At 40.5% G+C, this 24,535-nt stretch overlaps 1 protein-coding gene across 1 annotated transcript in view; it reads left to right on the top strand.

Annotated features, from left to right (window-relative positions):
* Agbl3 (ATP/GTP binding protein like 3) overlaps positions 1-24,535 on the top strand; it is a 76,523-nt gene that overhangs the window by 45,800 nt on the left and 6,188 nt on the right. Inside the window, exons 14-17 of the mRNA XM_032906781.1 lie at positions 7,448-7,519; positions 10,393-10,438; positions 11,800-11,990; positions 20,470-20,698. Coding sequence (XP_032762672.1) covers positions 7,448-7,519; positions 10,393-10,438; positions 11,800-11,990; positions 20,470-20,698 — 538 coding nt within the window. The remainder of the gene's footprint in view (positions 1-7,447; positions 7,520-10,392; positions 10,439-11,799; positions 11,991-20,469; positions 20,699-24,535) is intronic.

The raw sequence follows: 24,535 nt of genomic DNA, 5'->3' as shown, positions 1-24,535 counted from the left end.
TCTTATCATACAGGTCTTTTATTTGCTTGGTTAGAGTTACACCAAGATATTTTATATTATTTGTGACTATTGTGAAAGTTGTTTCCTTATTTTCTTTCTCAGTCCATTTATCATTTGTATAAACTAGGGCTACTGATTTTTAATTTGACATAATTTTATATCCAGCCATTTTGCTGAAGTTGTTTATCAGCAGTAAAAGTTCTCTGGTAGAATTATATATAATATCATATCATCTGCAAATAGTGATACTTTGATTTTTCCCTTTCCAGTTTGTGTTCCCTTGATCTCCTTTAGTTGTCTTAGTGCTCTGGCTAGAACTTCGAGTACTATATGAAATAAGTAGGGAGAGAGTGGGCAGCCTTGTCTCGTCCCTATTTTAGTGGGATTGCTTCAAATTTCTCTCCATTTGATTTGATGCTGGCTATTGGCTTGATGTATATTGCTTTTATTATGTTTAAGTATGTGCCTTGAATTCCTGATCTCCTCAAGACTTTTAACATGAAGGGGTATTGGATTGTTGAAGGTGTTCAGCATCTAATGAGATGATCATGTGATTTTTTTTCCTTTGTTTATATAGTGGATTACATTGATAAATTTTCATATATTGAACAATCCTTGCATTCCTGAGATGAAGCGTACTTGATCATGGCGAAGGATGGTTTTGATCTGGTTTGTGAGAATTTTATTAAGCTTTTTTCATCAATGTTCATAAGTTGTCTATCTTTGTTGAGTCTTTGTGTGGGTTAGGTATCAGGGTAACTGGGGCCTCTTAGAAGGAATTAAGTAGTGTTCCTTCTGTTTCTATTTTGTGAAACAGTTTAAGGAGTAAACTGTTTACTGTGAAGGTCTGGTAGAATTCTGCCCTGGGCTTTTATTTGGTTGGGAGGTTTTTAATGACTGCTTCTATTTAATTAGGTGTTATGGGACAATTTAGATCATTTACCTGATCTTGATTTAGCTTTGGTTTATGATATCTGCCTAGAAAATCATCCATTTTGTTTAGATTTTCCAGTTTTGTTGAGTATAGGCTTTTGAAATAAGACCTAATGATTTGTTTTAATTTCCTCAGTTTCTATCCCCCTTTTCATTTTTGATTTTGTTAATTTGGATACTATCTCTGTGTCTTTTAGTTTAGCTAAGGGTCTGTCTACTTGTTGATTTTCTCAAAGAATCAACTCTTACTATTGTTATTTTTATTGTTCTCTTTGTTTCTAATTGGTTGATTTCAGCCCTTAGTTTGACTATTTCCTGCCATCTAATGTTCTTGGGTGTCTTTGCCTCTTTTTTTTTCTAGAGCTTTCTGGTGTGCTGTTAAGTTGCTAGTATGAGATCTCTCCAATTTCTTTATGAAGGCACTTAGTGCTTTGAATTTTCCTCTTACCACTGCTTTCATTGTGTCCCATAAGTTTGGGTACACTGTGCCTTCATTTTCATTGAGTTCTACAAAGTCTTTAATTTCTTCCTTTATCTCTTCCCTGACAAAGTTATCATTGAGTAGACTTATTCAATGAGTCCATGAGTATGTGGGCTGTCTTTTGTTTCTCTTGTTGTTGAAGTCCAGCTTTGGTCTGTTGTGACCTGATAGAATGCAAGTGGTTATTTCAACCTTCCTGTATCTGTTGAGGCTTGTTTTATGTCCAATTATACAGTTATTTTTGGAAAAGGTACCATGAGGTGGTAAGAAGAAGGTATATTCTTTTGGGAAATGTTTTGTAGACATCTGTTAAATCCATTTGGTTCATAACTTCTGTTAGTTTCATTGTGTCTTTGGTTGGTTTCTGTTTCAATGACTTGTCCTTTGGTCAGATTGGGGTGTTAAAGTCTCCCACTATTATTGTGTGGAGTCCAATGTGTGTTTTGAGCTTTAGTAAAGTTTCTTTTATAAATATGGGTGCTTTTGCATTTGGGGCATAGATGTTCAGAATTGAGACTTCATCTTGATGGATGTTTCCTTTGATGAATATGAAGTATCCTTCCCATCTCTTTTGATTAAACTTTTGGTTGAAAGTCTATTTTATTAGATGTTAGAATGGCTATTCCAGCTTGTTTCCTGAGACTATTTGCTTGGAAAACCTTTTTCCAGCCCTTTATTCTAAAGTAGTATCTATCTTTGTTGCTGAAGTGTGTTTTTTTTGTTTTGTTTTTTTTTTTTTTTTTATTAACTTGAGTATTTCTTATATACATTTCGAGTGTTATTCCCTTTCCCGGTTTCCGGGCAAACATCCCCCTCCTCCCTCCCCTTCTTTATGGGTGTTCCCCTCTCCATCCTCCCCCCCTGGCCGCCCTCCCCCCAACAATCTAGTTCACTGGGGGTTCAGTCTTAGCAGGACCCAGGGCTTCACCTTACACTGGTGCTCTTACTAGGGTATTCAATGCTACCTATGAGGTCAGAGTCCAGGGTCAGTCCATGTATAGTCTTTGGGTAGTGGCTTAGTCCCTGGAAGCTCTGGTTGCTTGGCATTGTTGTTTATATGGGGTCTCGAGCCCCTTCAAGCTTTCCAGTTCTTTCTCTGATTCCTTCAACGGGGGTCCTGTTCTCAGTTCAGTGCTTTGCTGCTGGCATTCGCCTCTGTATTTGCTGTATTCTGGCTGTGTCTCTCAGGAGAGATCTACATCCGGCTCCTGTCAGCCTGCACTTCTTTGCTTCATTCATCTTGTCTAATTGGGTAGCTGTATATGCATGGGCCACATGTGGGGCAGGCTCTGAATGGGTGTTCCTTCTGTCTCTGTTTTCATCTTTGCCTCTCTATTCCCTGCCCAAGGGTATTCTTGTTCCCCTTTTAAAGAAGGAGTGAAGCATTCACATTTTGATCATCCGTATTGAGTTTCATTTGTTCTAGGCATCTAGGGTAATTCAAGCATTTGGGCTAGTAGCCACTTATCAATGAGTGCATACCATGTATGTTTTTCTGTGATTGGGTTACCTCACTCAGGATGATATTTCCAGTTCCCTTCATTTGCCTATGAATTTCATAAAGTCATTGTTTTTGATAGCTGAGTAATATTACATTGTGTAGATGTACCACATTTTCTGTATCCATTTCTCTGTTAAAGGGCATCTGGGTTCTTTCCAGCTTCTGGCTATTATAAATAAGGCTGCTATGAACATAGTGGAGCATGTTTCTTTTTTATATGTTGGGGCATCTTTGTGTATATGCCCAAGAGAGGTATAGCTGGATCCTCAGGTAGTTCAATGTCCAATTTTCTGAGGAACCTCCAGACTGACTTCCAGAATGGTTGTACCAGTCTGCAATCCCACCAACAATGGAGGAGTGTTCCTCGTTCTCTACATCCTCTCCAGCATCTGCTGTCACCTGAGTTTTTGATCTTAGCCATTCTCACTGGTGTGAGGTGAAATCTCAGGGTTGTTTTGATTTGCATTTCCCTGATGACTAAAGATGTTGAACATTTCTTTAGGTGTTTCTCAGCCATTCATCATTCCTCAGCTGTGAATTCTTTGTTTAGCTCTGAACCCCATTTTTTAATAGGGTTATTTGTCTCCCTGGGGTCTAACTTCTTGAGTTCTTTGTATATTTTGGATATAAGGCCTCTATTTGTTGTAGGATTGGTAAAACGGCTGTTGGTTGCCGTTTTGTCCTAACCACTGTGTCCTTTGTCTTACAGAAGCTTTGCAGTTTTATGAGATCCCATTTGTTTCCATTCTTGATCTTAGAGCATAAGCCATTGGTGTTTTGTTCAGGAAATTTTTTCCAGTGCCCATGTGTTAGATGCTTCCCACTTTTTTCTTCTATTAGTTTGAGTGTATCTGGTTTGATGTGGAGGTCCTTGATCCACTTGGACTTAAGCTTTGTACAGGGTGATAAGCATGGATCGATCTGCATTCTTCTACATGTTGACCTCCAGTTGAACCAGCACCATTTGCTGAAAATGCTATCTTTGTTCCATTGGATGGTTTTGGCTCCTTTGTCAAAAATCAGGTGACATAGGTGTGTGGGTTCATTTCTGGGTTGAAGTGTGTTTCTTACATGCAGAAGAATGGTGGATCTTTTTTACATATCCAGGCTATTAGCCTGTGTCTTTTTATTAGTGAATTAAGTCCATTGATGTTGAGAGATATTAATGACCAGTGATTGTTAGCTCCTATTATTTTATTTTTTGGAGGTAATACTATATATGTGTGATTCTCTTCTTTTGAATTTGTTATTAGATGTTCAATTTTCTGTGTTTTCTTGGGTGTAGTTACCCTCCTTGTATTGGAGTTTTCCTTCTAGTATCCTCTGTAATTAGCTGGATTAGTAATCAGATACTATTTAAATTTAGTTTTGTCATCCAATATCTTGGTTTCTCCATCTATTGTGATTGAGAATTTTGCTGGGTATAGTAGTCCAGGCTGGCATCTGTGGTCTCTTTAGGTCTGCAAAACATCTACTGAGGGTCTTCTGAATTTTAGAGTCTCTGTTGAAAAGTTATGTGTAAATCTCACAGGTCTGCCTTTAAATGTTACATGGCCGTTTTCTCCTGCAGCTTTTTTTTTTAAGATTTATTTATTTATTATATATAAGTACACTGTAGCTGTCTTCAGACACACCAGAAGAGGGCATAGGATCTCTTTACAGATGGTTGTGAGCCACCATGTGGTTGCTGGGAATTGAACTCATGACCTCTGGAAGAGCAGTCGGGTGCTCTTAACCACTGAGCCATCTCACCAGCCCTCTCCTGCAGCTTTTAAAGTCATTCTTGGTTCTGTATATTTACTGTTTTGATTATTATGTGGTAGGAGTTTCTAGTCTAATCAATTTGGTGTTTTGAATGCTTCTTTTATGTTTATGTCTATTCCTTTCTTTAGGTTAGGGAAGTTTTCTTCTGTGACTGTTGAAGATGTTTTCTGGCCCTTTGAATTGGGAATATTCTCCCTTTTCTCTTCCTATTATTATTCTTAAGTTTGGATGTTTTGGGTTAGGAACTTTTTATTCTTGGCATTTTGACTGATATGCCAGTTCCTTCTATGAGATCTTCTACCCCTGAGATTCTCTTTTCCATCTCTTGTATTCTGTTGGTGATGCTTGCACTCATAGACCCTGTTCTCTTTCCTAGGTTTTTCATCTCCAGGGCTGCCTCCATTTGTGCTTTTTTTTTTTAAGATTTATTTATTTATTTGTTTGTTATTTATAAGTACACTGTACCTCTCTTCAAACACACCAGAAGAGGGCATCAAATCTCATTACAGATGGTTGTGAGCCACCATGTAGTGTCTGGGATTTGAACTCAGGATCTCTGGAAGAACAGTTAGTGTTCTTAACAACTGAGCCATCTCTCCAGCCCCATTTGTGCTTTCTTTATTGCTTCTATTACCATTTTTAGGTCTTGGGCTATTTTGTTCAATTCCTTCACCTGTTTGATTATATTTTTCTGTATTTCTTTAAGGGATTATTTGTTTCCTCCTTAAGGGCTTCTACCTGTTTGACTGTGTTTTCCTGTATTTCTTTAAGGGAATTATTTATTTATATCCTCTTTAAAGGCCTCTATCATCATGAGGTGGGATTTAAGGTTGGAATCTTGCTGTTCAGGTATGTTAGAATATCCAGGGCTTGCTGTAGTAAGAGAGCTGGATTCTGGTGGTGCCATATTGCATTGGTTTCTGTTAGTTATGCTCTTTCACATGCCTTCAGCCATCTGGTTGTCTCTGGTGTTAACTGGCCTGGGTGTCTGGGGTTGTGGCAGGTCTCCCAGGAGGCAGGTAGAGCTGTGTGTCCCAGGTTAGAACAGACCTCTTAGGAGACAGAGAGAGCTGTGGAGTGGAGGTGGGTGGGGGCAGATGCCCGATTTGTTGTGTATGCAGCTGGAAGTGTGGATTGGGAGGAAGATGGGGCTCTGACAGGGCAGAATGGAGCCCAAGTCTGTTGGGCTCTGGGGAGTTCCAGTAGGCATGAGGATTAGGTCTGTAGTCTCACCTGTGTCTCTAGTTAGACGAGGGCTCCTGGGAGACAAGCAATGCTGGGGAAGGGAGCAGGCCAGAGCTCGTCCTTTAACAGGTGAAGAAAAGCAAGTAAGCAGGCACTGTGCTGCAGGCGACAGTGTGAGCCATGTCCTCGGGGGCAGTGACAATTAGTCAATTAGCCCACATACTTGAGCACACTCTTAGGGTTTTGGAGAGTTATCATCAAATAGAATATGTGGGTTTAATGTTTTTAAAACTGTCTCCTCTTATTTATAACTTTATTAAGTATGTACCTGGAAAGAAATTAAATTTGCAACATTAATTTCCTGCTTCTGCAAAGAGCCATCTGATATGTCTTTAACTGACCTAACATTGCTGATATTTAACTTTTATTACCTTATCCTGAAAGTTCCCTTAAGGAAATTCATACAATGTAAACTAAATATATAGATATAAGCATATAGATATGTACTTTATACAATGTATGTCAATCATGTGATATTTATGAAAAATAATTATTTAATTATATGTATATGTGTGCTAATTTATGATACATTTATATCAACACTAGCCCCCAAAAAGGATTTAAGGTAACTAAAATGTATATGAACATGAGTGTAAAACAGGAAAGTAGGGAACTAAACCCAGAAAGATAAAGTCCACACCAAGAACAGGAAGCACTCTATTATAACTAAAATGCATTTCACTAGAACCATAAATTAGCCATTCTGATACTGATCACCAAGGAGTGCAGAAAACGTTTTCACATAACTTTTGTTTAAAATGTCAGAAATTAGGACTAAAGGTAAACATAAAGGGGGTTGGGAAGACATTGTTTTCCAGCATGGCACATTTGCTGCACAAGCTTGAGCACCTGAGCTGAGATTGTGAGAACCATGGGAAGCAGAGGCAGGACCACACGTCTGTGAGTACAGCAGGCCTAGGTAGGGTAGGAGAAGGAGACCAGAGACTCTGAATAAGCTTGCAAGTCAGCTGGTGACTCTGTCCACCACACATGTGCATGCCCACATACATATGCACACAGACAACACACAAGGAGTTTTAAAAATATAAAGAAAGTAAAAATAACACTTTTTAATTTTTCTGTCTGCACACAGACTCCACATGTTAATGAATGATATAATTGTGTTATTTTTCATGTTTTTTTCATTTAAAATTAGAGTATTTTATAAACATTTTGACATGTGAATCAATGGCAGCAAAATATTTTACTTTAGAAAAAAAACTTAATTTGTACAGGTAGCCCCATTGTTTAGCATTTTTCTAACTTTCCTTTATTGCAAACAACATGAAAATATATCCAATTGTATATATACTTGTTTCTTTCTAATAAATTCCTAGAGAAGCAATTCTTGTTCCAAAGGTATAAATACTTGAAATACAATAAACGTATAATATTTGAAGTTGTCATGTTAATTTCATTGAAATTAACACAGTATTTACACTTTTTGTTTTGAAAGGAGAGACTGTTTGAACTATAAATAACCATTCCTTTCCATTTGTTATGACCTTTACCATCCTCTCTAGACCCAAGTGTGATTGCACCAGATGTTTATATGGCTCACTGCTTCAGAAGATCATCGCCCAGCCAAAGCTTGGGTGAGTAGACGGCTCAGAAATGCGGTCCCCTGTAATCTGAGTATGTGCAGTAATGATCATCCTTATCTGACCAAGCTCTGTGTTAAAGAATAAGATGGTCATAAAAAGAGATAAAAGAGGGAGATAAAATTATGCTTGTGGTACTGAATATATATTACTCTCAGCACCTACCCTCTCTTTTGTATTTATGGTACCAGTAAATTTTGTAGCATAATGTTTTGCTCCTTTCCAGATCTAGAAATGTATAGGAAAAGCCAGCTGAAATGAAATTGGTTATATATAAACTTCTTTTTAATTTTGTATTAACTGTCATGACTTGTTCATTTACATATGTACATTACATATATACATATACATATATACATATATATGTATATATATACATATATATATATTACTTTCAGCACCTACCCTCTCTTTTATCTACCTCACAGCACCATTAGTCTTCCTTTCTCTTTCTTGCATTCATGTCTTTTTGTTTTGTTTTGTGACTCATTAAGGTTATTAACTAGAGCTGCCTTTGTGACCATAGATTTACAACTGTCCATTGGAGGTTGGTTGGATTGCCATTGGGTACACAAATGAAAACAGTGACTCAATGACTCACCTCCCAAAAGTTATCAGCAACCAACAGCTCAAAAGAGAGGGGTAAGAGAGATAGGGTCATGCTGTGACTGTTGGTTGACATGACTCTGTTTCTTATAGTACTATACCACCAAAAAGAGAACAGAATATTTTACCTCATTATCTAACGTTTGCATTTACATCTCATCAAATCCTAAGGCATAGAAAATCATGGACAGTACTCTAGTCTTAGCCTAATGCACTAGGCTCATAGGACTTTGACTACACGGTATCATTAATTGCAATACAGTCCATCCCCTTGCTAAAGAGCTTCAGCGATGAAGCAGTTTTCTGTCAGGGTTCTTGAAAAGATAATGAGTACCATCCTAGTGCCAGCTTGACCCATGCATCCCTAAATGGAGAAGGCTAAACGACTATGTTGATTCACTCACAAAAAAAAAGGGTCTATCTAATAGTTATGGAGATGGATGGCCAACGTAGAGCCCAGGTGTAGATGATTGCTCTGAGGGCAGAAGTGGGACCTCTGAATAAGCTGGCTGGCTTGAGTAGATGAATCAGGAAGGTCTGGGTTCTGGTGAGAGACCCTTTTGTCTCCGTATATAAGGAACAGAACAATTAAGGAAGACAGGACATCAACCTCTGACTTCTACAAACGCTCATGCACACACTAGAAGACATCGTAAGACACGATAGAGGGCATAGTACAACTTGTAGAAACTAATTCGAGTTTAATTGTCAAGGAAGACAAACTGGAGTAGAACTGGACACTGAAATGGACTAGGAGGCTGGTCTGCTCTCACATATATCCACAGTTAAACCTTTGAACTCTGTCCAAAAACATGTACCTACTACATGAAGCTGATCTTAGGAGTTGGCATACTTCAGATTGCTAAAACATTATTTATTACATTCTACTGACATTTTGTACAATATAGTCTTTCCCCGAAACTGCCCAGAGAGTGAGACATGCCCAATACACTTTTTACAAGACAATCTAAGTTAGCCAGTATCATACCTGCAGAGCAAATCCTTTAAAATCCCTCATACAGCTTAAAACTATAAATATAGCTATCATTTTGTAAAACCTCAAAGCACTTACTCTGGACTGCTAGATTATGTCCCAGGTGCCATCCTCACTTTGACCTGAATAAATCCTTTGTTCTCACAGTTGGTATGTCTTCCTATGTCTCTTAAGTTGACAGAGGCATCCTAAAGGAAAAGAGGTAAAAGTAAAAGCACATAGGTAGAATGAATCTCAAAAATCTGAGATTAGACGAACAAGAACTAAATCTACTGAAAATATTTTCACCTTCCCCCAAAACAACAATGTAGATGTCAAAATAGTAGGTGGTGAAATCACTTGCATATGACTTGAGCATATTGCAGGCTGGTCTCGTACATGGAGAGTTTGTAGTTAGCCCGAGCTAACCATATGAGACTATGTAACTCTTAAAAAAGAGTTCGTCTGTATCAGAGAGCATTATTATAAAAGTAATTTTATCACTATACCCTAATTAACTTGTTCTGCTATTAATTATGGTTGTCACTATCAACTAGTTCTATTATTATTTTCCTTAAATAATAAGATGTCTATAATGGCAAAAGTATATAATATATAATTCAGGCTACAATTTTTATATTAAAATATGTACATAATATTTATTATATCTTATACTTGACTCTGATCTGATACTGCTGCCTCCTAAATCAACCCTCTAACATGCTGACCACATCGGTGTGTATGGAAACATCCTTCACGAGTTGTGGGGCTTGTTTGGATTTTTGCTGATGATGGTTGCTGCTGTTTCTTCCTCTTCTTCCCCCTTCTCCCTTTCCCTCTTTTTTACAATCTTTAGCTATAACATAGACTGACCGAGAACCCAAGCCAGACTTTAACCCATACGCTCCTGTATCTGCCTCCCTTGTGGGAGGCATCACTCAGGGATGGGGGATCGTGCGTAAGTCTTGTTGCTTCCTGTCTGCTGCTGCTGCTGTTGTTTTTAACTCCCTTTTTGTGCTAGTGAACGCTGAGCTTCACACATGTTAGACAAGTCCTCGGCCGCCAAGCTGCACTCCCAGCCATCGGTTACTTCCCAGTGTGGTAGTTAATACATAGATATTCCTACTGTTTATTTTTCTCTTGGAACTGTCTTATTAAAATGCTCTCAATGAGTGAACATACATTATTTAAATTATCTAGCCACTAAGTCACACAAAGTAATTGTCAAGAAAATTTAAATTAAGTTTTGTTTATCTTAAAATGTTACTTCAGATATTTTCCTTTTTAGTGAAAATTCCTGGACAAAGGTTTCATCCCCGAAAATCACGGTCCAGGTAGGAGAATTACACATGATTTCTCCTAACTACATTATTCTTTTTCTTCTGTCTTAGAGTAGTTTCAAATTAAAGCAACAGATAAGTTTACTCTTTAGGGAAAAAAAAGTTGACCAAGTTTATCTTTTCAGATCCTATCTATCTAGATCAATATCGTGTGTAAGAATAACACAGGTGGGGGTTGGGGATTTAGCTCAGTGGTAGAGCGCTTGCCTAGCACGCAAGGCCCTGGGTTCGGTCCCCAGCTCCGAAAAAAAAAAAAAAAAAAAAAAAAAAAGAAAGAAAGAAAGAATAACACAGGTGCAGTTTTGAAGGGTTCTGAGCCAATTCAGTATCCCCAAACTGTCCTGATGGATGATGCTGTAAAATCTTAGCTAAAACTGCTTGTTTCTGTGTGCTTATCATTGGATTATCTGATCTCTCATTTTAAAAGTAAATCATTAGCACTCTAGGATGAATGCATGGCAATCACATATTTTACTACTGTTTCTCATGTTTATGGACCATTGCTCACACAGGGAAAGGCACAGAAAGGGATGCCAGAGATTACGTAGTCCAGCTGGGAATCTTGCTCTGAACTGGTAACTACTGTCTCTCTCTTTCCTTTGACCACCTTTTCTATTCATGGAAATAATGGTATCAACTACCATCTGGACAGTGGCTTAAGTAATCCCAGATACGCACTTGAAAATTCACTGAGTTTGCACAACTGTGTGATTCCACTGCATGAGGTGATGTGTACTTTTCATTCTTCCTTGCCTTCTTTCCTAAGAACCTGGTTTCTGTTCAACAACAGCAAAAGAGGATCTGTTAGGTGTGTGCTTGCTCTCTTTCTCCAAAGGCTGGAAGAATTGGGCACACAGGTGGTAACATGACAGGGCCTCCTGGGAAATAACTATACTTAGACCTAGAGTTAATTATTTTAACATAAGCTGTCCTATGGAAAGTAATCAAATGATAAATATCAAGATAAGAAAGGATAGGGCTAGAGAGAGTCTCAGTAGTTAAAAGCACTTACTGTTCTTCCGAGGACCTGTACAGCTCACATGTGGTGCACATAAATTCATGCAGGCACAAATGCATACACATAAATAACAACAAAATGTAAAAAGATAATAGGAAAAACACTGGAATTAGAAGATAAGACTGTTAGGCTTGGTGCTGTGTAATCATTTAAAAAATGATTAACCTTTATGATCATCTTTTTAAAAATGGGACTAGTCCTATCTCTTCTGACTATATCACAGGCTGATGAGAGCTCAAAGATTACATACTAAGACGTAATATGGAAATAGAAAACAGAAGTGCATTACCTTATGTAAATGTGCGACACTGAGATGACAATACTCAATTTCTTTCAGCTCCCGACATATGATTAAAAGTCTTAACAAAGACCATCAGACATATATTTTAGAAACATGTAAGACTCCAATCCAGGAAGTTCAGTCCAGACCAATGGATATATGTGAAAGTTGTTTCAGAGTGGCATCCTTGAAATGTCCTGTGAACAAAAGACCTTCAAATTGGATTGAGAAGACAAGGACACCAACAGGTTTTTTTTTATTATAATTGCTTAACATTTTAATAAGTATAATCCTTTATGTTATATCATTATAATTAATCTCATCCTCTCTAATTTATGGGAACTATATTAATAACCATTAACGTTAATAACCATTGCCCTCCTATTACTGAAAAATATTTACCTTATTTCATCTCTGAATTACTGAAACACATTTAAAAACTTCTTGGTTCAGTATATCCTTGAAAAACTTGAATGGCATTATTTGAGATAGCCCTATTACCACTGCCCTACAACTTTTTCCTTAATGCTATGACCATATTCTGGTAGTTTCCACTTCTCAAACATAGGTTTTCGGGTTTTTGGGGGTTTTGGTTGGTTGGTTGGTTGGTTGGTTGGTTGGTTGGTTGGTTGGTTGTAAACAACCTTTTACTGTGTGTCTCTAATGTAGCCAATTGAAAAACTACTGCGGGCCATGGTTGTTGCCTTGACATGGTCTATCCTGAATAACCCCTTACAGAAGGCTAAGTAACACTGGCCCAGTTCTGATTCAGCACAGTAACCAGTTGGTCTAAGCTGTAGAAAGTAAAGCTAAAGTCAACTTCACCTTCCTTCTGTTACTTGAACGAATCTAAAAATCATACCAAATGAAAAGCCAGACATAAAATAGAAAATGCTATATGATTGCATGTATATAAAAGCAAAGTTAACCGGAGAGAAAACAAATACAGCTCCCTAGAGTAGTAACTGTGTGGAAAACTGAATGGATCCTAGGAATCCCATTAGCAGTGGTCTTTTCTATATCCTGAGTGTGGTGATGTTTTCCCACGTCTTGAAAACTGTTGGAATGTCATGGTTTTAGGCTAGAGCAAATAGCTGGAGACAATTCTTGGCTGAGACAGGAAAGACTGAGGAGGGAGCTGCAATGCTGTCCACATACACTCTATTGGAAGTGTCTTTTAGATGTTGAAGTTGAGTTACTGAATAGGCTGATGGAGTTCAGAAAGACAACTGGACCTAGGATACATTTGGGAGTTTGGAAAATATAGATCATGGTTTATAGTGTGGAAGGCATTTGTAAGGAAGTGAGTGTGCACAGAGACAGAAAGGACAAAGGGCCAAATCTCCAAGAACCCCCACAGTGATGGGTCAGGAGAGAAGAACCAACACAGCAGACGCTGAGGTAGTGTACAAGGAAAGCCCCGTGGGTAGGAGGGCAACACAGAGAATATGTAGTTCTAAAAGACAGCAAGGAGTGTCGAACAGGAGAGAATGGCCAGCTGAGTCTGAGACTTCTGTTTGTCACCTGAAATGCACTGACCTGGATGTTATGACGTGGGAAGCTCAGAGGACCTTGAACAGAGGAATTTCAGTAGCGTGCTAGAGGCGCCAACGCAACTGAAGTCTGTCTAAGATGGGAGAGGAAAGCTGGAGGCTTGCCACAAGCCTGACACCCTGAGTTCAAGCCCTAGAACTCACCTAAAAACAGAAGAAAACTGACTCCGCAGTTTCCTCTGCTCTCCACATGTGCATGTCCCTCTCCGTGTACACCCCACGTGATAATAATTTAATATGATTTAGAAAATAAAAGGATGGTTCTCTCTGGTTTTTCCTGAGCTATGATCCTATCTTTCCTTAACTAAATTTTTATTTTATAAACAAATGTCCTATAGAATCTTGATGATATTAAAATAAAAGTTCTGTAATTTTCCCTTTCTCCAAAACATGTCAGTTTTAGCCTGAGCTAATTCCTTTTCCTTTTTTTGTTCTGCCTTCCCTTTGAAGTACCATGTCTTCATTATTTCTCTGTTTCTTACGAGAAGAAAGTCTGTCCTTTCCCCTTATTGAACTTATCAAGAAGAAAGTATATGGACTATGTTATCAGTTAAAGAAAGGCTCAGTCAGACTTCAGTTCTGGACGTGTTTATATTTACTGATGAGAGATAGCACAAAAATGAGCCCTGCTTGCCAGAGCAGAGTGGAGACGTGAATTCCTAGCAAATACAGGCAACTGTTTTGGTTTTTTTTTTTTTTTCTATTTTTTTTTCTATTTTTTTTTTTCCGGAGCTGGGGATCGAACCCAGGGCCTCGCACTTGCTAGGCAAGCGCTCTACCACTGAGCCAAATCCCCAACCCCCAGGCAACTGTTTTATGTCTGAGTCATCTGTTCTGGACTTGACCAACATAATACCGTACCCTGTGTGCCCCACTCCGGCTCATCCAGACCACCAGCTCTGGAAATAACCCATGGCACCCAGAAGCCATCTCCTTCTTGGAGTATGTTCCACATCCACAGATGTTCTACTTACACTCTGTAACAACTTCTAATGCCATCAGTATATCTTAAATATTGATGAGACCTAAGCAGCAAAAAGAAAGCCAGTGATTGTTGATGAACAGTGGATTGAAGGAAGAGTTCCTCATCCTGTTTTCTCTCCATTGGAGAATACTGAAGTTTTTAAAAAAGAAAGTCCACAAGAACATGCCCACAAATGCCAATAGCTTATCCTTGCCTTCAGTTCCCACACCTATGAGTTAGAGTACATTTGTAGACTATTTGTGGAGTTCTTTATTTTTTAATTAATAATTGTGTTGCTTTTTGAACTCCCATTTGCTTTTAATGGAAATTCCATTCGGTCTGTCTACACTATAAGTAACAGAAATGCAGTCGAGTTGTTTCTCATGGGAACCCATAATCACTACTGTTTTCCTTTGGTAAACAAGTTTCTTCTTCATCCTCTCAGTGGGAGGCTATACAAGAAATAATCAGATGCCTGTAGTCACATTATATGAGACTGGAAGTCAGAGTCTGGGAAGGCAAACTAGCAGAGCTGGGGAGATAGGGAACCATTGCTGACCTAGTTCCAAACTTCAGGGCTATAATTCGCATACAAGCTCTTGTAACCACATATAAATCCTTGGTACATTTCATTCATTCTTTTGGGTTTAATTGCCTGCACACCAACCAAGTTGCAGGCAGTCGATATCATTAGAACTTTTTGTTTCTCTAACTCAGCTGAGGTTAACAACCAACTCTAGATGAACTTAGCTGGCCTTCTCTATACACATCCTAGATTAAAGAGTACTTCACTCTAAATAGATGGCTTTAATTCACATTTCACATCCACATGCATGTGCACATGCATGCAAATACATACCCAATAGATGATCTGGCAAAATGTCCTCAACTTCTACAACTCCTGCAGTAAATAAAATTACTTCATATCAATCATCCTTCTTGTTTCAGAAAAATCAATATTTTTATTATTTTAATTATTTACATTCCAAATGTTACCCCCTTCCTGGTTTCCCCTCTAGGAGTTCTTCACCCTATCCCCCCTCCCTTTGCTTGGAGCTCCCCACCAACCCACTCCTACCTCATCCTGATAGCATCCCCCTTCCCTGGGGCATTATGTTTCTACAGGATTAAGTGCATCCTTTCTTTCTGAGGCCAGACAAGGTAGTCCTCTGCTACATATGTAGAAGGGGCTATAGACCAGCCCACATATGCTATGAACCAGCCCTCCTATACTCTTTTGGTGGTGGCTTAGTCTTTGGGAGCTCTAAGGGGTCCAGGTTAATTGATAGTATTGTTCTTCCTATGGAGTTCCCATCCCCTTTACCTCCTTCAGTCCTTACCCTAACTCTTCCATAGGGATCCCCAATCTCAGTCCAAGGGTTGCCTCTAAGTATCTGCATCTGTCTCGGTCAGCTGCTGGCAGAGCCTCTCAGAGGACAGCCATGCTAGGCTCCTGTCTGCCAGCACAACGTGGCATCAGTAATAGTGTTGGGGTTTGGTGCCTGCACATGGGCGGTCCCAAGTTGAGTGGTCTCTGGGTGGCCTTTCCTTCTGTCTCTGCTCCATTTTTGTCCTTACATTTCCTTTAGACAGGAACAATTCTGGGTCAAAAAAATTTGAAGATGGATGGGTGGCCCCATGCCTTAAATGGGAGTCATGTCTGTCTCCTGGAGGTGTCTCTTCAGGACCCATCCCCCACTGTCTGTGTCCTGGAGGTGTCTCTTCAGGTCCCATCCCCCACTGTCTGTCTCCTGGAGGTGTCTCTTCAGGTCCCATCCCCCACTGTCTGTCTCCTGGAGGTGTCTCTTCAGGACCCATCCCCCACTGTCTGTCTCCTGGAGGTGTCTTCAGGTCCCATCCCCCACTGGTCCCATCCCCCCTGTCTGTCTCCTGGAGGTGGTCTCTTTGTCTGTCCCTGGATCCCCCACCCCCTACCGTCTGTTCCATCCCCCCCCATGTCTGTCTCCTGGGGTGTCTCTTCAGGACCCATCCCCACTGTCTGTCTCCTGGGGGTGTCTCTTCAGGACCCATCCCCCACTGTCTGTCTCCTGGAGGTGTCTCTTCAGGTCCCATCCCCCACTGTCTGTCTCCTGGAGGTGTCTCTTCAGGTCCCATCCCCCCACTGTCTGTCTCCTGGAGGTGTCTCTTCAGGACCCATCCCCCACTGTCTGTCTCCTGGAGGTGTCTCTTCAGGACCCATCCCCCACTGTCTGTCTCCTGGAGGTGTCTCTTCAGGTCCCATCCCCCACTGTCTGTCTCCTGGAGGTGTCTCTTCAGGTCCCATCCCCCCCCTGTCTGTCTCCTGGAGGTGTCTCTTCCGGTCCCATCCCCCACTGTCTGTCTCCTGGAGGTGTCCCATCCCCCACTTCTGTCTCCTGGAGGTGTCTTCAGGTCCCATCCCCACTGTCTGTCTCCTGGAGGTGTCTCTTCAGGTCCCATCCCCCCATCTGTCTGTCTCCTGGAGGTGTCTCTTCAGGTCCCATCCCCCACTGTCTGTCTCCTGGAGGTGTCTCTTCAGGACCCATCCCCACTGTCTGTCTCCTGGAGGTGTCTCTTCCCATCCCCCACTGGTCCCATCCCCCCCCCACTGTCTGTCTCCTGGAGGTGTCTCTTCAGGTGTCTCTTTCAGGTCCCACCCATCCCCTGAGGTGTCTCTTTCAGGACCCATCCCCACTGTCTGTCTCCTGGAGGTGTCTCTTCAGGTCCCATCCCCCACTGTCTGTCTCCTGGAGGTGGTCTCTTCAGGTCCCATCTCCCCACTGTTGGGCATTTCGGCTATGGGAGTGTCTCACATCCCTGGTGTCTGGTACTTTCTAGAGGTTCCCTCCGCCCCCCCCCCCATACTGCTGCATATTTTCATTCATTTTCCTGGCCTCTGGGTTTCTCCCCTGTCTCCTCTCATACCTGATCATGCCTCCCTTTTTTCCATTCCCCTCCTGGCCTGCCATCTAATTCCCTCCCTCCCTCTGTCTCCTGTGATGATTTTTCCCCACTTTTATTGAAGTATCCATACTTGGGCCTTCCTTCTTGTTAAGCTTTACAGTCTGTGAACTGTATCATAGGTATTCTGAACTGTTACGCTAATATCCACTTGTCAGTGAGTACATACCTCACTCAGGATGATGTTTTCTAATTCCATCTATTTGCCTGCAAAATTAATGATGTCCTCATTTTTAATATCATTTTTAATACATTGTGTAAATGAACCACATTTCTGTATCTATTCTTTGTTTGAGGGACATCTGTGTTCTTTCCAGCTTCTGGCTATTATAAATAAGGCTGCTATGAACATAGTGGAGCATGTGTCCTTGTGATACGGTGTAGCATCTTTTGGGTAGATGCCTAGGAGTAGTATAGCTGAGTCTTCAGGTAGAACTATTTCCAATATTCTGAGGAACCACTAGACTCCTTATTGCTGGTGGGATTGCACACTGGTACAACTACTCTTCAGATCCATCTGGCAGTTCCTCAGATAATTGAATATTTTTTTTCAGATTAATTTTCCAGGAACGCTCGGATTCTGTGCCCAGCAATTTCCTCAGTGGCATAGTTTCAGTGACTACTTCTTATCTTCCTCAAACTATGATCAATAAACACCAACCTTACATCATATTTGTGTACATCTCAACCTATTACAACTTAGTGTCAGCATATCATGAAATAATTATAGCCATCATTCCTTACCACACTGGTTTTCTTCCTTTTGATTGTTCCTAGCACGTTTTAAACACAGTCTCCCTCTCCTCTCCTCCCCTCCCCTCCCGTGCCCCCCTCTCTCCCCTCACTCTTGATTTATTAAAATCTTAAACTTTTCCATATCATTACTCTTTGTTTGATTTCAGCTCATTGATCTCATGATGTATGTGAAGGAGAACCATAACAAACACCACCTGTATCTAACACTGATGGTCCAGGGGTCATCCTTAGTCTTCCTTCTCACCTCGTACTTCTCACCTCAGCATTCTCCTCTGTGCATGTATCTTCTTCATTCAACAACCAAACATAAGTTTATATCTCCAATTTAGATCATTCCTCGATTCTATAGTTGCCTGTCTACTGGGCTTCTCTTTTTTGTTACCTTGGTCCCTGAGTATTTCTGCTCGTCTTACCATACTGATAATTCCTCTCTCCTCCTGAATTCTATATCTTGGACACTATATTGCCATTCTCTATTTATTTAAGTAACATCCTAATCTTCTGAATCTCTGTAAGGTAAAGGACACTATCAATAGGACAAAACGGCAGGCTACAGATTGGAAAAAGATCTGTACTGAGCCTACATCCAACTGAGGGCTAAGGATTCTTCAAAGTCTATGCACATATGAAAACGTATCCGTTCTGTGCCTAATGAGTCTTCTGATTCCACTCACTCCAGCCACATACTTCTGCTTTAATTCAGACAATCTTTGTCCCAATCCCTTGAATTCTTCCATTTAACTCCTAACCTGTTCCCCCAACTCTCATTTCAATTTTCTTTATCCTTTCATTCTGCAGCATGATTTCAAAAATGCAAACCGATTACACAACTTTCTTGCAAGCATTTCAATGTCCTGAGCTGTTTGATTCCAACCATATGTATTAATCATTTTGTAATCACAGAGCATTCCTGTTTAGAGAGGCCACTAAGAATATTATTATTACAAACAAAGCTTCTAGTTTTGAGCACCTTTATCACATTCAACTCACATATCAGCCTCTATAAACCAAATCTGTGATTTTCTGAACATGCCTTGTTAGTTGATTGCTTAGATCAGGTCTTCTTCTTAAACTTTCTATCATATCCCCTTTCACCTGAGAAACGTTTACATGATCCCAAGTGTATAAAATAAATATGCCACACCAAAGTTATAGATAATAAACTATAATGAAATTTATTTCTATACAAGTTTAGTGTACATGTGATGTTACCACTTATTAAAGACGAAAATAATGTTTAGGGAGGATGCTCGGTTGGTAAAAATAATTGTCTTGCAAGGACAAGTACTTGAGTAAAACCAGTACCCAGAAACCAGGCATGGAGGTGCACCTTTGTAATGCCAGTGGAGGAGGCAAAGAAAGACAAGTTTCTGTGGCTGACTGGCCAGCTAGCATAGCTGCCTGGTGAGTTCCAAGCCATCAAAAGGCTGTTTCAAAGGGAAGAAGAAAGAAGAAAGAATAGAAGAACAGGGAGGAGGAGGAGGAGGAGGAGGAGGAGGAGGAGGAGAGGATGACATTCAAAGCTGTCCTCTTACCTACACATTCATTCACACATGCATCTGCACACACATGTATATCTAAACACACAAATGCTATAAAATAACTTTTCACAATAATGAGATGGATGTTTGTTTGCCTGATAAAATGTAACCCAAAGATATACTAGATAATTATGTGAGGAGTAATAGTAGGAAAATATTAAAAGTTTATTTCATTATTAAAAGTTATTCTATGTATATAAGCACAGAAAACCTTGTATGCACACTAATTTGTAACATACAGTGGGTATGAATCTGATCTAGAGTGTTGCGGGCAGACGTTGTTGGTGCTGCATGGCACGCCTGCGTGCACAGTGCAAACTGCACAGTTCAGGGTTCAGAGCCAAGAGTGTGGCAAAAGCACACAATGCCACACTGGTGAGGGGTGGAGGACTCAGAGTCATTAGTACCTTTAGTTTTTAAATATTATTGCACTCTAGAATCGTAATTAACATTTCTTCCATATCTATTGTAATGAAGGGATTTCTAACATGGTCTTCTAACAGTCTCCCTACCTCCTCAGATCAGAAGCTTAGCAAACACCACTAATTCTTGTCTTGCTCTCTTATCCTATTGCAGTTCTGAAGACAGCCCTAGACATACACAGGACCTCCACCTCACTTCTAACCACTTCACTCTCACACTCCCGGCCACCAACCTCCTAAATCACTTCGGTAGTCTTACAAGATATCTCTGTGCTTGTCCACCTTTGCCATGGTCGGGCAATTCTCAACTTGGCAGCCAGCATGACCTTGTTTAAACACTCACACGTTGCACACCTCTGTTCCAAGCCCTCCAGCTCACACTCACAGTCCTTACAATGGCCTATGACAGCAGTTCTCAGCCTGTGGGTCACTGTATATTTTACTTGTTTTCCACCTTGGTATGGAATTTGGCTTAATACAAGATTGACAAATAAATATAATCACATGTCTAGATATATGTATATGTGTATGTATTTGTGGTTGCTCCCTAGAGTCAAATCACCAATTGAAAAGCAAAGCAAAAAGATATACATCTTTCCAAAGCAAGAGGACTAGTACAAATTGGACAGATGATGAAAAACGAATTTACAGGGATAAAAGAATAGCTCGAACTCAGGAAATACTACAGTACTTACTCCCTATCGTGGAATCCTCTAAAAGCATGAAATCTACTCAAATGAACAATCTAGTCAATCCAAGAGCCAACTTCCAACAGCATGAGTAAGTCAATGGTGTTTCTCGTGTTTACCTATGTGGTGCTGGGATCAAGCCCAGGCCCTTGTGTATGCTATGCAAATGTTCTCCCTCCAAGCCACCCCTATCCTGTTCCTCACTATTTAATACAGTTTTATAAGGAAGCACAGCTTGTTAGTCTGGTGCCTTTAGGAACAAACATAGGCTCCTTAAAACTGCATAAACTACATCATAAACTACATCACAAGGTTAAGGTGCAAAGACATTAAACAACTTTTTCAAAGCCTCACAATAAGTAGAAGAATTTGGATTCAAATTCCGTGAAAATCTTTGGTACCAAAGTCCTAACTACATGCCTACAAATTAACTAGAAAGTTGTGGAGATTTTAATGAGAAATTAGGCAAAGATTATAACCAAGCAATTCACAAAAGAAATACCATGGCCAACAAACACTAGAAATGTTCAGTCTTGCTCATTCACAAATCACAGCTAAAGCAATGATGCGATGTTTCATTAATTCTCATTGACGTTTTGAGGCTTAGTAGCAGACTCTCCACGATTGTGGAGACCCAGACTGGGAGTCTGTGGGAGGAATTTCAACAATGTTAGTGAAAACTCCTGACTCACACTGTTCTTCCCCCTTCCTCCTCATGCTCTCTGTGGTGTTTGGAGCTGAGCTAGGACCTTACACACACTCCTAAGGCACCAGGTCACACAGAACACCTTGACCAAAGCAAATTCTACTTTAGGAAGTTGATCTAAGGAAAAAACTAAAGCAGAAACAGGATGCATGTGTAATATTTGTTTCAGTATTGCTTATAGGAGTTAAAAATTAAAGACCCTTGATGTTCAAGAATAGAAAACTACTTAAATTATTAAATATTGTATAATACTTCAGTATGGCAAGTGACTGATAAACCTCTGGATGGATAAAGTATTGGTGGGGAGGGATGGTCCTCTTCCTGATGTTTATTCCTTTATTGTATAATCATCAAATCATACATAAGATGGGCAGTTAGTTGTAGTTTCTAGTCGAGTGCTGTAGCAGTCATGATGGGGAAGGCACTATGTGACAGGAATTGGGTTTAATAGTTAAACTAAAATATGAAAAAAGCAATGTGAATTACGCAGGCAAATGAGAGACAGAGTATGATAATATCAGCAAAATTATGAATCAGGGAGCTAGAGAGATGGCTGAGTGATGGCCCACAGAATCCACACAGTGGACTGAAGTTCAGTTCTCAGCACCCACATGGCAACTCACAGTTGCCCATAATCCAGCTCCAGGGAACTGAAGACGCTCTTTTGGTATCCACAGACATATTTCCACACATATGTCATGTTATAAAATAAGATTTTATAAGATTTAAATAAGAGCCTTATAATAAGAAAATGTTTTAAGAATTGTCATATTAAGAACTAGGAACTCTTTGTTTGCTTTGTTCTGGTTTGTTTGGGGTTTTATTGGTATTTTGCTTTTTAAAAAGAGTTGGGTGGGAGGAGAGGTGGGGAGATGAGGAGGGGAGCTGCATTTGCTGTCACCTGAGTTTTTGATCTTAGCCACAGAATGTACTTTATGAAAAAATTATTCTCAAGGAAAAAGAACTAGGAATATCTAAAAAATTATTTTTAAAAACTAGTTTCAAAATATAAAGATGTCTGTGAAATTAGAATTTTCTGGCATGGTAATGATGGAAATGCTTCAGCAAACACATTTAAAACAAAAATAAAAAGTTTAGTGGAGAAGAGAAAGGATGCAAAGATAGTGTGGTGAGAACAGAGGTGAGAGAGAGAAAGAGGGAAGGGAAAAGGAGAGGAGGCATGGGTGAGCCCAAGGAGAGGAAGACAAGAAAGAAAAGTGAGGAGAAAGGAAAAGAGAGAGGGGGAGGAGATGGAAGACAGAGAGGAGAGAGGAGAAAAGACAGGAGAAAGGGCTGAAGAAGGAAATCAAAGGGAATATTGTAAGTAGCCAGGTGCCATTGCTGAAACTGAGAAAGTCAGCTGCCAGCACAGCAGCATGGCAGAAGCCCGTGCTGGAGAGAGCTTACTCAGCTGAGAGCAGAGACCTGAGATTAAGTAGAGGGACTTGTGGGATGATAAAATATGGACAACCTGTTGTTCATGTCATCAGAGTTTCAGAAGGACAGGTGGCATAAGTAGACCTGAAAAGGAATTCAAAGAAATAATTGCTGAAACGCTTGAAACTTGGCACAAAGACTTAAAGCTTCAGTCAGTAACCTCAGCAAATCGCCAAGAGGATACTAGCAATACCAGACTTTAGCTACAGAAAGCAAGTACTGAAATCAGCCAAAGGAAATGTACCTTTCCCGAAGAAGAGCAGCCCACACCCAGGCCAGCAGGGAGCAATGGCTCCAAGCTGTCAATTGTGGGGAAGGAACTGTCAGACTAATATTCTGTGCCAAGTGAAAGGCGAAGTCAGTAAATAATTTAGATGAAGAAAACTAAGGGACTTCTAACCAAAGACTACCTCAAAAGAATTTCTTTGTAAGCAAATTAATTATAACAGAAATATCAAGAAAGGAAGAATATGATAAGCAGAAATACAGGTAAATAGTAGGTGTATAGCAGTCGGGGAGGGGGAACTAGGGGTAGCCACTAGAAAGTCCCAGATGCCAGGGACCCAAGAGGTTCCCAGGACCCAACAGGGAGGACTTTAGCCTAATACCTATTAAGAGCATAACCAGTGGATAGGCATGGCCCCAGCTGAGGCCCATCCACCTCAAAATTATTAACCCAGAATTCCTCCTGTCAAAAGGAGATGCAGGGACAAACAGTGGAGCAGGGACTGAAGGAAAAGCCACCCAGAGACTCCTCCACCTAGGGATCCATCCCATCTGCAGACACCAATCCCAGACACTTTTGCTGATGCCAAGAAGTGCTTACTGACAGGAACCAGGTATAGCTGTCTCCTGAGAGGCTCTGCCAGAGGGCAACCAATACAGATACAGTTGTACACAGCCAAATATCGGACTGAGCATGGAGACCTCAGTGAGGAACTTAAGGCAAGGACTATAGGAGCTGAAGGGGTTTGCAACTTCATAGGAAGAACAACATCAACCAACCAGACACCCCAAAGTTCCCAGGGACTAAACCACCAACCAGAGAGTACACAGGGGGTTCCCATGGTTCCAGGCCATCCTATTAGCAGAGGATGGCCTTATCTGGCATCAATGGGAAGGGAGCCCCTTGGTCCTGTGGAGGATTGATGACCCCGGATAGGGGAACGCTAGGCCGCTGAGGCAGGAGTCGGTGGGTGGGTGGGGGAGGACCCTCATAGAGGCAGGGAGAGGGAGGCAGGGATAGGGGGCTGTGGAGGGGAAACTGGGAAGAGGGATAACATTTGAAATGTAAATAAATAAATAACCAATAATAAACAAATTATACTTGATTATTAAAACAAAGGTTGTATAGTACTGTCATTTTTATAGGAAACATGCAGGGCAGTTATAAATGTGAGACAATAAAGAAATACAGAGGGGAGGAAGGTCTCTGAGTTTCCCTCAAACTAGGTCAGACAATACTGGACCAGCGCTACGTTAAGATATCCTGCATAGGCAGTACATACAAACCTCTCAAAGGCTATCAAAGAGGTACGTTCAGAAGCCCTGCAGAAGACTGTGTTTGGGGGCCAGCACACAAAAGTGTCGGGTAGGGAGATTGTGAGTTTGAGGTCAGCCTGAGATACATAGCTAGACTCTGTCAAAGGAAGAAAGAAGAGAGACTTAGAGAGGGGGAGAAAGGAAGGAGCCTGATGACCTAGGTTCCACCCCTGAACCCCACGTGATGGAAAGGGAGAGCCGACTCCCACAGCTTTCCTCTAACACACGCACACACACACACAC

The sequence above is a fragment of the Rattus rattus genome, chromosome 6 (assembly GCF_011064425.1).
Source record: "Rattus rattus isolate New Zealand chromosome 6, Rrattus_CSIRO_v1, whole genome shotgun sequence".
Lineage (NCBI taxonomy): Eukaryota > Metazoa > Chordata > Mammalia > Rodentia > Muridae > Rattus > Rattus rattus.
The sequence above is the reverse complement of the archived record's forward strand: the minus strand, read 5'-3'. Positions and strand labels throughout refer to the sequence as shown.